Source organism: Globicephala melas, chromosome 3, assembly GCF_963455315.2.
Source record: "Globicephala melas chromosome 3, mGloMel1.2, whole genome shotgun sequence".
Taxonomy (NCBI): Eukaryota; Metazoa; Chordata; class Mammalia; order Artiodactyla; family Delphinidae; genus Globicephala; species Globicephala melas.
In genome coordinates this window covers 169888353-169902327 of record NC_083316.1, presented here as the reverse complement: position 1 = coordinate 169902327, position 13975 = coordinate 169888353, and the positions used below count along the sequence as shown (strand labels likewise).

At 57.3% G+C, this 13975-nt stretch overlaps 2 protein-coding genes across 2 annotated transcripts; one reads left to right on the top strand and one right to left on the bottom strand.

The window, feature by feature from the left end:
• The first annotated feature begins 1811 nt into the window (after positions 1–1811).
• PEAK3 (PEAK family member 3) lies at positions 1812–6319 on the top strand. Its single transcript, XM_030845694.1, is given in 7 exon segments — positions 1812–1899; positions 2650–2935; positions 2937–2982; positions 2984–3142; positions 5561–5780; positions 5783–5949; positions 5951–6319. Coding segments are annotated over 7 exon segments (1335 nt in total).
• A 2184-nt stretch (positions 6320–8503) lies between these two features.
• On the bottom strand, positions 8504–12157 carry OAZ1 (ornithine decarboxylase antizyme 1). Its single transcript, XM_030845710.3, is given in 6 exon segments — positions 8504–9058; positions 9284–9369; positions 9803–9975; positions 10364–10450; positions 10452–10509; positions 11925–12157. Coding segments are annotated over 6 exon segments (684 nt in total). The 5' UTR covers positions 12071–12157; the 3' UTR covers positions 8504–8924.
• Positions 12158–13975: the final 1818 nt, after the last annotated feature.

Below are 13975 nucleotides of genomic sequence, written 5' to 3'. Positions count from 1 at the left end.
ACTTCCTTGGCACCTCTGGTCCCTTCTGTTCCACCTGGAACAGCCCAGGATTTCTGGAATCCTTGTCCCATATAATTGGCAAATCCTTCCCTGAGCCTGCCATTCTCCGACTGCATGATTCTGAAATCTGCCCAAATCACAGGCTGCCCCATGGATTAAGACAAAAAGTATAAATTCTATGAATTACAGAAGCTGAGTGCTGGGAAAAACAAAATATTGAATCAAGTTACAGACCCTCACGCTCGAAAAGCTGGCTGTTAGCAGGTCAGTGTGGCCCAAACTGTGGCAGGAGACCCACTTGGAGGACTCCGTGAGATGGATCTGTCTTCTTTCCCACACCCAGGGGGCACCCAGCGATGGCCTGTGGACCCCTCTGCCCAGCCTGGACCTGCTATGTGACCATCCATGGACTCCAGCCCTCTCTGTGCTCACTGCCCCTAAGGGAAACGAGATGGGGCGGAGGGAGAAACTCAGCATGAAAGACACTCAAGCTAGGAAGCAAGAACGTCTTTGCATCTTCGCATCTGCAGTGATTTCTTGGTTCTTCCATTACAGAGGGGAAGAGGCTGGGTTTCAGCTGAGACACCTCTCATGCCTCCGGGCAGGTAGGGCAAGCCTCAGGTCCCCAGACAGCTTCGACAGTGTGTGCTGAAGCTAGAATTTCACACTGTCTGGCTTTCCCTGGATTTTCACCCTTCTTGATTTTCTGTGTATGGTAATTCTATATCAAATGCCTTTTTCTGAATCAATGCATTAAGGTGGTGGGGGGAAGGGAAATGAGTTGATTAAATTTTTAAAGAAAAATCCAGCTTCTGTGGCTGTCAGGAGGCAGCAAGCAGGAGCCACTTTTCTTTATTTGCTGGAACAGAGAGGGGTGGTGACTGACCCAACATCACACAGCAAGTCAGAGCGGAGCTGGGGCTCAAATGGAGCAGTACCTGCCAAGGGTCCTGGGATGGGTCAGAGGTGGGGGCACGCGCAGTGGAGGCTTCTCAGATGATCCTGCAGAAGGGGAAGTGGCTCTGGGGAAAGTGAAAGCCACAGATGAAAGGGTCACCTGGTCAAATCTCTCCCTAAACAGTCACTGCTGGGGTTCCCTGCCCTCCCCAAAGGCGGGGGAGTCTAAAAAGTCTCTATCCTCCCCACCTCTCAGGGCTCCCCTCTGCCACCCACCTCGTGTAAACTTTGGGACCTCCGCCCGTCTTCCCATCTCCTGCCACCCGCTTTCAGCCCTGGAACCGGGTGGCCTTCATGAGGAAGTAACGCAGAAAACTTCCCCTCCTGCCGGGGCCTGCGGTCTAACAGTTGCCTGGGCATTTCCAGCAACCGGTCAGACAGTCCGGGAGGCCAGGGGCTGCAGCTACTGGGAGTTTGTCCCCAAGATCCCCCTGCCCCGAGGTCACTCCAGTCCTGAAGCTAGGGCGCTCCTAGAGGGGGACTGCGGCAGGGAGTGGGCAGAAGCAGCTGCTTTTCAAGGTTGGGCAACCTGGAATCTGGGTGGGGCAGAGCTGGGGCCCAGGCTGCTGCTGGCAACCACACAGCTTGAGGGGGCTGAGCTCTGGGGACAAGGCCTAAGCATGGGTTCCCTGGGTATTGTCACCGGCCCCCAGCTTCTTCCCCCACCCCCTTGAGGTCTTGTCCTTACAGCTGGACATTCTGTCCATGTCACAAAAGTACAGGGTCCTTCTCGCCGCCCTGAAAGGTTGATGGGCGACATTTGCCCAGAGAAGTCAAGCAACCCTCCCAGGGCCACACAGCAGGTGCTGGGCCCCTCCCACACATACCCTGCACTCTGACCTTCCCCCAGCAGCATGAGTAGCCCAGAGCCACCCACCGAGACCCCCGGGGCCAACGCCCCGACCTGGCTGACCCAGCCCACGTACAGCAACCTTAGTGAGAGCCTGGGAGGGGCCCCGGATGGGGGTGGGACAGGTGATCGGTGAGGCAGCCAGAGCAGAAAGGTTGAGTGTTTCATTACCATGCAAGGAACGCTCTGCCCCATGATGGTTTAACTAGATCACAGCAGGGATTTTTTGTTGGTTTTTTTTTTTCATTTTTGCCGTGCTGCTCAGCATGTGGGATCTTAGTTCCCCCACCAGGGATCAAACCTGTGCTCCCTGCATTGGAAGCGTGGAGTCTGGACCACCAGGGAAGTCCTATAGCAGCTTTTTAACTACCTTTAATAAAACTCTTTGTTTAAAAAAAAAAGCAGCTGGATAACCAGCTTCTAAAAATGAGGAAACTGGAGTTCAGAGAGGCTCAGTCACCTGCCCAGAGCCACACAGGGAAGTGGGGGTCACCTGTGCCAAGCCAGATGTTTCTCTGCCACTGACTTGTCACTCCTCTGAACCTTTGTTTCTTCATCTGTAAATTGGAGATGGCATCCTTACCCCACAGGGCATAGGGTAGTTAGAGTTGGTATTTTTTCCCTTTTTTTTTTCGGTCGTGCTGCGTGGCTTGTGGAATCTCAGTTTCCTGACCAGGCATTGAACCGGGGCCACAGCAGTGAAAGCTCCAAGTCCTAACTACTAGACCACCAGGGAGCTCCCCATTGTTTCCATTCTAGAGATGAAGGAATTATGGCTGAGGGTGGAGCCATGCGCACAGGACCCCGCTCTGCGTGTCCTCACGCCCTTCCCCCACTCCCTCCCCGCGCCCGCCTGCTGCCCTCCAAGGCCTGCTGCTCACCGACATCTGAGCGCCCCGCTACTGACCCGCAGCCCCTGCCCAAGAAGACCCTGACCAGGGCCCAGTCGCTGCCCACCCACAAGTCCCCCAGCCCCGGCCCCACTCGAGCAGGGCAGCCTCAGAAGCCCCTTCTGGGATCCCGCAGTGTGCACGAGAGCCAGGCAGGCGACGACAGGGCGGGGCCAGCCTGTCGCCCTGCAGAGCTGCCCTTCTGCTCGCTGGACACGGAGCTGGGCCTCTCTCTCCGCCGCGCTGGAGGCCCGGCAGCTGGAGGGCCTCCGCGCCGTGTACGCCCCGGCTGCACGCCCGGCTCCTGGGGGGCCTCCCGGGCCCCTGCCGCCCCGGCCACCGCTTCCGCCTCCTGGACAGCTCGCCCTGCGTGGAGAACTGGGACGCCCTCCACCACCGCCTGGTGCGGAGGGACAAGGAGGCGTGGCACCTCCTGGCTGCGAAGGTGAGCCCCGCCTTCGCCCCGCCTCCGCCCCGCCTCCTCGGAGGTTTCCCCAGTGTCCCGACCAAGGCGTAACCCAGGGCTCTTTAGACTTGAGGTCCAATTGCTTATTTTGCAACCAACATACGAACTAACACCGTCAGCCCTTGGAACCGCGTTTCTCAGGTGTGGGGCGACCTACATTCAAATCACCTGGGAGTCTTGTTAAAATCTCCCCCACGACTCTCAGGGGCCCAGTAGTCTGCATTTTAACTCACTCACCCGTGAATTCTGGCGCGAGAAACCCACAGCCGGCTGATAGCTCCCACTTTCCATCATCATCTTCAACAAAATATACTGAGCACTGTTCCTTCATGTCTTGTGCTGTTCTAAGGACTTTTAGACACTTTCATTCAGCTAATCCTCATGCAAGCGTCACCACGTTTCGTTATAAGATGCTTCTGTTTTATGCACCACCAAGAAAAAGAAAAAAAAGATTCCCATCAAATAAACCAGACTACCAAGTGTCAGACACATCACCATTTTGGAGGAACCTCACCCATTCGGCAGAATGTGTTATCATGGACCCATTTTACAGACCGGAGCATGGAGGGAGTAAGTTGCTGCTGGCTGTGAGTTCTTTAGTTGACAGCTCCGTCCTGGTTCCATCCATCTCAGAGACCCCTGGGGAGTTTATTTTTAAATATCACACTCCCAGAGCCCCACCTCAGCACCTGTCCTTTTTAACCCCTGCCCCAAGGTGATTCAAATGTAATCCCCAGGGCTGATACTCCCCTACTTTCTAGAAAGAGCTTTGCTGTTCAGTACTGCAACTGCTGGCCATGGGTGACTTCTGAGCGCTTGAAGTGGGGCTGGTGCCAATTGAGATATACTCTGAGTACCAAATACACACCGGGTCTCCAAGACTCAGTATCAATAATAATAACAATAATGTAAAACGTCTCACTAATACTTTTGTCATTTGGTGACCTGTTGAATGATAATATTTTGGATAAATTGGATTACATAAAATAGATTATGAAAGTTACTTTCAAGGTCATAAAACTCAGTATCAAAAAAAAAAAGCCTAATTAAAAACTGGGCAGGGGACTTCCCTGGTGGCGCAGCAGTTAAGAATCCGCCTGCCAATGCAGGGGAAATGGGTTCAAGCCCTGGTCCGTGAAGATCCCACATGCTGCAGAGCAACTAAGCCCGTGCGCCACAACTACTGAGCCCGCATGCTGTAACTACTGAAGTCCGTGCCCCTAGAGCCCGTGCTCTGCAACGAGAAGCCACCACAATGAGAAGCCCGCGCACTGCAACAAAGAGTAGCCCCCGCTCGCCACAACTAGAGAAAGCCCGCACGCAGCAACAAAGACCCAACACAGACAAAAATAAAATAAAAATAAATTTATTTTTTAAAAACTGGGCAGAACACCTGAAGAGACATTTTTCCAAAGAAGACATACAGATGGCCAACAGGCACATGAAAAGATGCTCAACATCGTTAATCAGAGAAATGCAAATCAAAATCACCATGAGGTATCACCTCACACCTGTCAGAATGGCCATCATCAAAAAGACCACAAATAACAAATGCTGTCGAAGGTGTGGAGAAAAGGAACCCTGTACACTGTTGTTGGGAATGTAAAATGGTGCGTCCACTGTGGAAAACAGTCTAGAAGTTCCTCAGAAAACTAAAAATAGAACTACCATGTGATCCAGCAATTCCACTCTTGGGTATATATCCAGAAAAAACTGAAAACGCTATTTAGAAAATATATATGCGCCCCAGTGTTCATAGCAGCATTATTTACAATAGCCAAGACATGGAAGCAACCTAAGCGTCCCTCAATAAAAGATGTGAAATATATCTACAATGGACTACTACTCAGCCATAAAAAAGAACAAAATAATGCCATTTGCAGCAACATGGATGGACTTGGAGGGTATTATGCTTAGTGAAATAAGACAAAGACAAATCCTGTAAGTTTTCAATTGTATTGGAATTTAAAAAATAAAACAAACTAGTAAATTTTTTTTTTTAAGAAGAAAGAAAGTTACTTTCACCTGCTCCTTTTCACTTTTTAAAATGTGGCTACTGGAAAATTTGAATGACACCATGGCCCGAGTTGCATTTCTAGTGGACAGCCCAGCTCTGGCACCTTAGCTGTCATCTCCCTTGCTACCAAGTGGCAAGCATCCGCCCCTCTGGCAGAGTGGAAAGTCCGATCCCCTAAACGCTATCCTCCCTGGTGTAGCTTTCCTTAAAATCATACTGGTGACCAACATCCGAATTAACACGAACCCCCCGCTTCTGGAGGGATACAGCGATGGTGGGCAGGTTGGGTTGGGTGGGAAGTCTTTAGAACAGGTAGAGGCACTGGGCGAGCTGTGCTGGTTTGGTGGCGGGGAGCTCTGAAGCGTCCCTCTATCCCGCAGGTGCCCAAGCCAGGAGCTGACAAGCCCCACGCGTGTGGGCTAGGGCCGCAGGCCTCGCTGGCCCCGCATTTCAACCACCAGGAGCTGTGTGGTCTGGCGCCCGAGGGCGCACTTCCCGAGACGCCCTGGAGCAGCCCCGTGGCACTGGCGGCGGAGATGCCGGAGCTTACGGTGGTCCAGTGGCCTGTGGAGACAGGCGCGCAGCCGCCCGAGGAGTTCGCAAGGCCGTGCCCCTGGGGCTCCTGCAGCCCTGGAGCGCCCGGAGGGAGGCGCGGGCTGTGGCCCTGGCCGAGCTGCGGCCCAAGAACCTGATGCTGGCGGCACTGCGGGGCTGCTTAGCCGCCAGGCCCCAGCGCCTGCTGCTGGCGGACTTCGGCCGCGGCCCCCCGCGGCCCCCCGGCCGCCCACGCGCGGCAGCTGGGCAGCCCACTCCGAGAGCTGCTTGGCCCGGGCGCAACCTTGGCCACGTCCTTGGCCGTGGGCCTGCAGCACCTGGCGGCCCAGCTGGCCCGCGCGCAGCCCTCGGAGGCCGGGACTCGCGGCGCGGTGCTGCTCTGGGCGCCCGGGGCCGAGCTGCGCGGCCGCGGAGCCCCGCTGGGGTCCTGGCTGCGGATGCGCCGCGCGCTGCTGGTCCTGCACCTAGCCGAGCGGGCCGTTGGTGGGGAGGTGCCCAGCCTGGAAGACTGGCTGTGCTGTGAATACCTGGCCAAGGCCACCGAGGACTCCTTGTACCTCGCCCTGGAGCTGCTGTGTAACTGATCCTTCCCGTGAGCAATGCACCTGTTCCAGGGCCTCTCTAGGAGGCAGGTCCCCCTTCCCAGGGCTGGGGCTGGTGATAGGGTGGACGCCCCCTTCCAGCAGGAACCAGGAGGCCAGCAGAGGATGCAGCTGAGAACTTGGGCCCAAGGCCCCCTAAGAATTCAGGTGCCCCCCTTCCAGGGCTGGGGGCTAATGGCCAGTGCCTGCTGAGGCTTTCTGATGCCAGAGATGCCCACCCCTCTTCCAGGTGTGGAATCCCCGACAGCTAATGTCTCTCCCAGTGGGTAGAACCGCTCCCACCGCCTTCCAGCAGAAGCCAGGATGCCCTTCTAATGCTGGGGTCTGATGGCCACTGTCTCCATGACAGTGTGGACACTCCTCCGAATGGTGGCATCAGAGGCATTCCTGGCCCTGGAACACCCCCTTGTGCTGTGAACGACCTTGTCAAGAACTGCTTGGGGCCTCCAGGAGGAGGGAGGCTCCCTGGAACCTGAGACAGCCAGCCCACCCCAGTGGGGTCTGGGCTCACCTGCCCAAACGTGCCCATGCCCTGCACCCCCTACTCCCTCCACCCACCGTGGCCTCCTTGTTGTTCCTCTGTGGCACTAAATTCCGTCCAGCCACCAAGTCTTTGCATGGCCTGTTCCCTCTGCCAGACTGTCCAAATCTCACTCACCTTTTCTAAGCAAATAAAGTTGCCCCTCCTGGGCCCTCTCTAGCTCCGCGCCCTGCCCTCCCCGAGCACTTGTCACCACCTGGAAGTATTTATTCATCTCTTTACCTGTCACCTGTTCACCTCACCTATCAGGCTGTGAGTTCCCTGAGGGCAGGGGCCAGGCTGAACACACGCTAGGCGTTTAATTGATGGAATAAACAAAGTGGTACACATCAGGGGACCTGAGGAAGAGAATGAGGTCTCGGTTTATACCTCTGAAAAATGTACATAGGAGCCCTGAGGGGTCCCACTGCCATAGCCTGGGGTCTCCAGTCATGCCCCTTCACTCACCCCAACCCTACCATGGCGATCCTGGGGGGAACTTTCTGACCCCCAGGTATGACCAGGGCCCTCTCCTGCTCAGACCTCTCCCATGGCTCCCTAGTACCTTCACAGTACAATCGGGCTCTTCTAAAGGCTCTACATGCTCTCTGGCCAGCCCCTCCTGCCACATCGCCATCTGCGGAGGTGCTTTCTGGCCTCCAGGCCTTGCCCATTGTTCCCTCCACTGCAGACACTCTCCCCTCTACCTCTGCTTCAGACTCCTGTACCTCCTCCAACACCCCTACTCCAAACCCCTTTCTCGGCCCTTGCCCTGCTGACGTGGACTGGAGTGTGTCCAGCTGTCTCCCCAAACCTTTGAAAGCCAACCCCATTATCACTCAGGTAGCTGAATAGCCCACCCAACCCCCAAATATACTTGAATCCCCTAAACTCCATCCTCCTCAGTAAAAGATACCCGCTTGGCCGCCTGTTTGTCAATCGCCGGGCCACGCTCGCAGATGCAGCCAGCAGGTGGCGCTGCAGCCCCGCAGCTCTTCCGCCTTCCACCCCCCACCTCACCCCAGCCCCCCCGCCACTGCAGTGTCTTTGCCTTCTGGCTCTCAGACCTCCCCACCTCTGCCCCGGCCAGGACACCCACCAGCAGCGCTCCTGCCCCAGCACGACACTGTACAAAGGCTAAAGGGCGGGGTGCCCACGGCTAAACACCACCCCACCCCCAAGCTGGAAAAGTCCCGGGCAGCCCCTGCCCCGCCCCACGCCACGCCACTTCCCAGGACCCAGTAAACAGCTTCAGACTGGAACCAGGCCACTCCAGCCAGCCTCAGGCCTCAGCCACCGCAGGGAATGGCACTGGGGAAGGCGAGTGACGGCCTAAGGTGTGGGGTGGGGCAGGAGGTGGCGGGAAGGCGAGGTATGGAGCAGCCGGGGTGGAGCCCCAGGGCCGGGCTGCCCACAGGAGGCCAAGGCTGGCTGTGGCCAGAGGTGAGACCGGGCCCTTGGCTTCCCCACCCCTCTGTAGAAAGAAGGAAGTGTGTGTACGTGGGTCACTCAGCTCAGGACGCTCGCACAGCTCCCTGAACCCCAGGCAACCCTGAGGCCCCTCTCCCCTTGGCCCCTGGCCACCCCTCCACCTGCCCTCCATTTCGGACAGCGCCCCTGTCAACACCACTGAGCCAACACAGGTCTTGGAAGGGCAATCGTTTTATTTGGATTTTTGAGAGCAATAGAAGGGTAGATTAATACCTATCTTTCCAAGTTAAGAGACCTAAGACTGTTTCCAAAAGACTTCAAATAAGAAACTCCTTCTCAAGGTACAAGGATAACCGGAATCATCTTAAACCAGCAATAAAAAAGTAAAATATAAATTTTTATTTAGAATTAAAGCAAATACTTCAGTATCACAAACACAATATTAAACTTCAAGAAATGCACGGCTAATTTGGAGTGAGCATTTATTTGCACAATTACGACATGCGGACAAACCCAGCAGGTGAGCAGGCTGACGCAGGTCAGCGCGCAGTTGATCACACCACCCGCCCGAAGCACGGCAGCAAGTGCACACGGAGCGGTCTGCAATCGAGCCCCAGGGGCCTCAGGGGCATCACGTTACTCCTCCTCACCAGAGGACTCCCTCTCAAACGTGTAGGCCATGAAGCAAGCGTCGGGTCTCTTGGGGACAAGGGGATGCCCCGGTCTCACAATCTCAAAGCCCAGAAAGCTGAAGGTACGGAGCAAGGCGGCTGCGGAGGAGACGCCATCAGGTCAGAACCACCCCGTCCACCTGCAGGGCCCAGAGCCCTGCCGGCCCAGGGACCGCCTGAGACAGAAGGCCCGAGTCTAGGGCAAGGGGGCTGCTCACAGGGTGTGGTGCGGCCCCCGGACAGCATGGACCCCACCCTAGGCCTGGCCTCCAGGGCAGTGGGCAGCCTCTCCCATTTCCTCTCCCCCGCGTGGAGATCACCCACCTCGGTCATCGCGGTTCTTATGGAGGCAAACGAAGACGTGGTCAGCGCGGAGCTGCTCCTCAGCAAACTCGAGGAGAACTGCGAAGCTGAGGTTCCAGCGTCAGGGCCCGCGCCCCTGCCGCCCCACAGGGGCCCTAGCCCAGCTCTCCCACTTCTGTCTGTGGCCTCATCTGCATACTGGGAGCACCAGCCTCTCCCGGGTCTAATCCAGGGTCAGCCTTGCCACTGCTGACATTGGAGCCAGGTCATTCTGGGGGACTGTCCTGGGCACTGTGGGGTGTCCCTGGCCCCACCCACGTGACACCAGGAGCAACACCCACAATGTGACAACCATAGATGGCCCCTGGAGTCCCCTGGGTGATACTGCTGATCCACTGCTTAAAAGGGGAACCCTCACTCCGGAAACAATAACCACTGCCTGGCTCCTGACTCAGGCTTCCCTCCTCTGGAGTCCAACTTTGAGGTGCAAACACAGTTTGCCTTGCTCTGCCCCCCAGGCACACACAGGCCCGCCCTCACCTGTCCTTGCTCCCCTCGGGCAGAGCGCCGCCTGGGATCTCAACGTAGAGGCAGCTGTTGCTCAGCACCGCTCTCCAGTTAATGTGTTTGGCATCCGTGAGCCTGGACTGGACGTTAAAAATTCTCGTCTTGTTATTAGACGTTAGTTCCTCTGTTACATTCAGCCGATTATCCTGTGGAAGAAGACCAAACCCAACCTTGGACGCCAGCCTTCACAGCCTGGGGATCTTCCCCCTTGCTACTCTGACAGTTTGGAAAACCCAGAAAAGCACCCATATGACCCTGCAGCGCTGTTGGGGTGCGGGGCCTCCCGGGCCTCTGAGGAACGGTGGTTCCGCCCAAGGCCAGAGCAGGACCCCAAGCTGAGGCGCCAACAGCTACTACAGGCTCAGACAAAGCCTGCGCTGCAGTGCGCACCTTTGTTCCTTCCATCTTGGATTCAGGAAAACCACGTGGAGAGTTCCTGGCACACAACAGGTGCATAAAACATTTCGTGGGTCTGGCTACTCTCCCCCTCCGCCACCTCAGGTACCCAGAAGTCCGAGGAAGAAGAATACTTACAGAGTAAAATAAATTAGCTGAAAGACTGTGATCCCTCTGACTATTCCCTCGCCCACCTGGGATCTTCAGGGGTGGGTGAGGGACATCAGGAGCACCACCGAGGCCCTGGGCCCAGGTTACTACAGCAGTTGATGGACGCCCTGGAACTGGAGAAAAGGTGCTGGTGAGCAGCACTGGGGGAGACGCCCCGCCTCCGCTGACAGGGCCCCGAGCACAGCAAGGCCAGCAGAAGACCAAGGCCTACCAGAGCCCAGCTCCCTGCAACGCGCCTCCCTCTCTCAAGCGCAATGTTTACACCGGGTGCAGAATCAACATCTGCCTCCGTCGGGTCAGCAGCCACAGGAACAAGAGGCCACTCAAATCCACCTCCTCGGGTGGTGACGCCGATTAAAGGTCCAACCGGTCCCGAGTGCCTCTTCTGCCCAGCACTAAGTGTCGCCCTATCCAGCCCTGCGCCAGGTTCTACTTCCCACTTCTAAGTCCAGCGCTTCAGCTTCCCCTTTTCCACTTTGCAGTCTCCAGCAGACCTGAACCTCTAACAGCTTTTTCTTAGGAGTCCAGCAAAACCGTCCTTCCACTGAAGCAGCCCCTGCTGCGGCTCTTTCGTTGTCGGCACCCGCCGGGAGGCGCGGGACCCGTTCGGTGTCCCCGCAGGCGCAGAGAGACGGGCCCGCGCAGACGCCCTCCCGCGCGCACCCCGAGGCCTCCGCTTGCGTCATCTCGGCAGAGCGGCCCTCGGCCCCGGGGGAGGTTTTCACAATCGCGCAGCCGGCAGCGCCAGCAGCCATTTGCTGCGCAGTGTCAACAGGCCCCGCGGTCGCCTCCATTTTGCTCGGCTCCCATCCGGGGCGCCCGACCCGCGGGCGGCGGCATCTTGGCTCAGGGCCCGCGCGAGAGCACCCCCGGGGCCGTGATCTAAGACCTCACGATCCGTGGCGAGCGCGGCTCACCTGGACCCCCGGCCCCGGCCACCCTCGACCCAGCCGTCCTATGGGGGAGAGGCGGGCCGGCAGCCACGCCGAGAAGGGCCCCGGGCGCCGTCTACGTGGCGCGGCCCGGCTCCGCGCATCCTCGGGGCTGAAAAGTGACCGCGAGGGCGGCCGCGTCCCGGGGCCACGTCGGGGTGCGGGATAGGGGGAAGGGCCGCTCCGCTGAGCGCTCACAACCTCCGCGCCCGCAAAGCGCAGATTCCCGCGACCCGCCGGCCCGACCGCCCCCCAAACCCGATCCCGGAACCTCGCACCCCCAGACCGGACTGTGGACTCCTGTGCCCCCCAAACCCAACCAGGTTCCCTGGCGACCCCCAATCCAACCGGAAATCCTCGTGTCCCTCCCCCAATCCGACCAAGTAGCCTGCGGGCCCCTCAATCCAATCAGAGACCCCCTTTGCCCCCACCCGCCCCGCCCCCACCCCGCCGAGAACCCGCCCCCGGCGCGACTGTTGCCTCGACAAAGGGGCGGACCTCGCGCTCCCGGGACTTCCGTGGCGCCCCGCGGCCAGGCCCCTGCGGGCCTGCGCGGCGGCGCTTCTGGAAGCTTCGGGCGGGGGCGGGGCGCTCACCTCTCGCTGCTGCGGCCTCCGCGGCTGTGCAGGCTAAGGAGCGGCATGGTGCGGGTGGCGTGGACGGTGGCGCTGGGTTTATCCCCCTCCTTCTCTCTGGCGAAGCAGTGGCTGTTCAGGATCCGCTGCAGGGAGGATTTCACCATCCGGCCGCTGGGGTCCGAAACCAGGAAAACCTCCGCTGCGCCTCTCCGCGCCCCCACCGCTGCTCGCCGTTCGCAAAATGGCGCCTCCGCCTCCGCCCGCCTTTATACGCACAGCGCCCAGGCCACGCCCCCCCACGCCGCGGGAACGCGGCCGCACGAGGGAGTGGGGCCATCAGGAAGCCGAGGCGCGCCCGCCCCTCTCGGCGTCTGATTGGCAGACGGCGAGGGACATGGGGTGGGGCCGCGCCTCGGACTGAGCAGGACGCGTCGGGTCCCGCCCCCTCCGGCTCCCCGTCGTAGCTCTGCGGGCGCGCGGGAGGGGGCGGGGCCGGCGTGGCGTCGGGAACGCGCGCCGCGGGCCGCGCCGCGCCTCGCCGCGCTCCGCTCCGCCCCGCCCCTCCCCGCAGCCGGGCCTGGGGGCCGAGGCGTGTCGCTGTGCCCGCTTTTGGGGGACTCGCGGTGGCTACGTCTCCGCGGTGATCCCTGTCGCCCTCCCCAAGGTCCCCTCCCTCTAAAGGACTTCCTATCCTGGGCGGCTCTGGGCGACAAAGGTCCCGGGTATTTGGAGAGAAGGGTCCAAGCTCCCACACCGCCCCATAGAACACAACTATTTTCAGTAATAACCTCATAATGATCGATCCTAATAATGGTTTTTCTGGATTCGGTCTTTCACGTGTTAAAACAATTTGCAGTTTACTTTCGATGTCAAAGATATTATTCAAATTCAGTAAAATATTTCGCATCACATTTGGACTTAAGCAAAAATGCTTTTCCTTGGAGATAAACTCACAAAGATATTTCACGTGTGAACTAAAATTTGCCCCAAGCAAAATATTGTTCTCGCAGGTCACACTTTGTTTCATGTTTTTACGTTTTAAGCACAGAGTCTCTGAAGAGTTACATGGAATGAAGTAACTCCTACTTGTTTCTTTGTCTTTACAATCCTTGCCTGTCCTTTTTATCTCATTTTTATTTCCAAGCTACTGTGTCCACTGGGGTTAGAGGCACAAACTTTCTGCAAAAGGACCTTGAATTATTACAAAACTGATAGAAATTTACTCTCCGAACATGTGGCGAAGTCCCTGTGTGTCTCCAAATACCCTTCCACGTGGAATGCAGAATTTATTGTTTACGTATACAGCATTTATAAGTAATACAAACATCTAATTTACAGCTTCCGTATGTACATTATTAAAACTCAACAGAGACTGTAATAATTGCAAATGTTAGGCCAACCAAAGAAATTTCCCAGAGAAAGAATAGTTAATGAATGACATTGCTTAGAATTGCCGCTCATGGTGAAAACCAAAAGCAGATGAATTTGTGGTTAACTTTCTAATTGTTTTCAATGTTTCTTTTACTGCCAGGGCTCACTCCCACCGACCCACTTAGGGTGCCACTTAAGTGTCTTCACTATTTGTGGGGCTAGTATGCTTTTTTTTTTTTAACTTTTTGGCCACACCGCATGGCATGTGGGGTCTTAGTTCCCCAACCAGGGATGGAAACTGCACCCCCTGCAGTGGAAGCGCAGAGTCTTAACCACTGGACCACCAGGGAAGTCCCTGGTGTACCATTATTTAGGCTCTGTTTTCTTGAGGCTGGAAGAGCCTATGGGTTTCGAAATCTGGGTCTTTGCCTCATGGTAACTCTCCGGTGTGTTACAGACGGGCAATTCTGGGCTAAGAGTCCAGGATCTGGAACAGCCCATGGCTGGCCACTGGTCACCGGGTCGAGCCATGTTTACCCCCCATGACTGAGGCCAGGGAGTGACAGGGCTCCCAGGTGACTGTCAGCACAGTGGGCTCAAGCAGCCACGCAGACCCTGGTCCAGGGAGATGTCTCCAAGAATGCCTCGCATGCCAGGCCGGTCTCTGGGGGATGACATTTAGGCCACGTCCAGGTCTC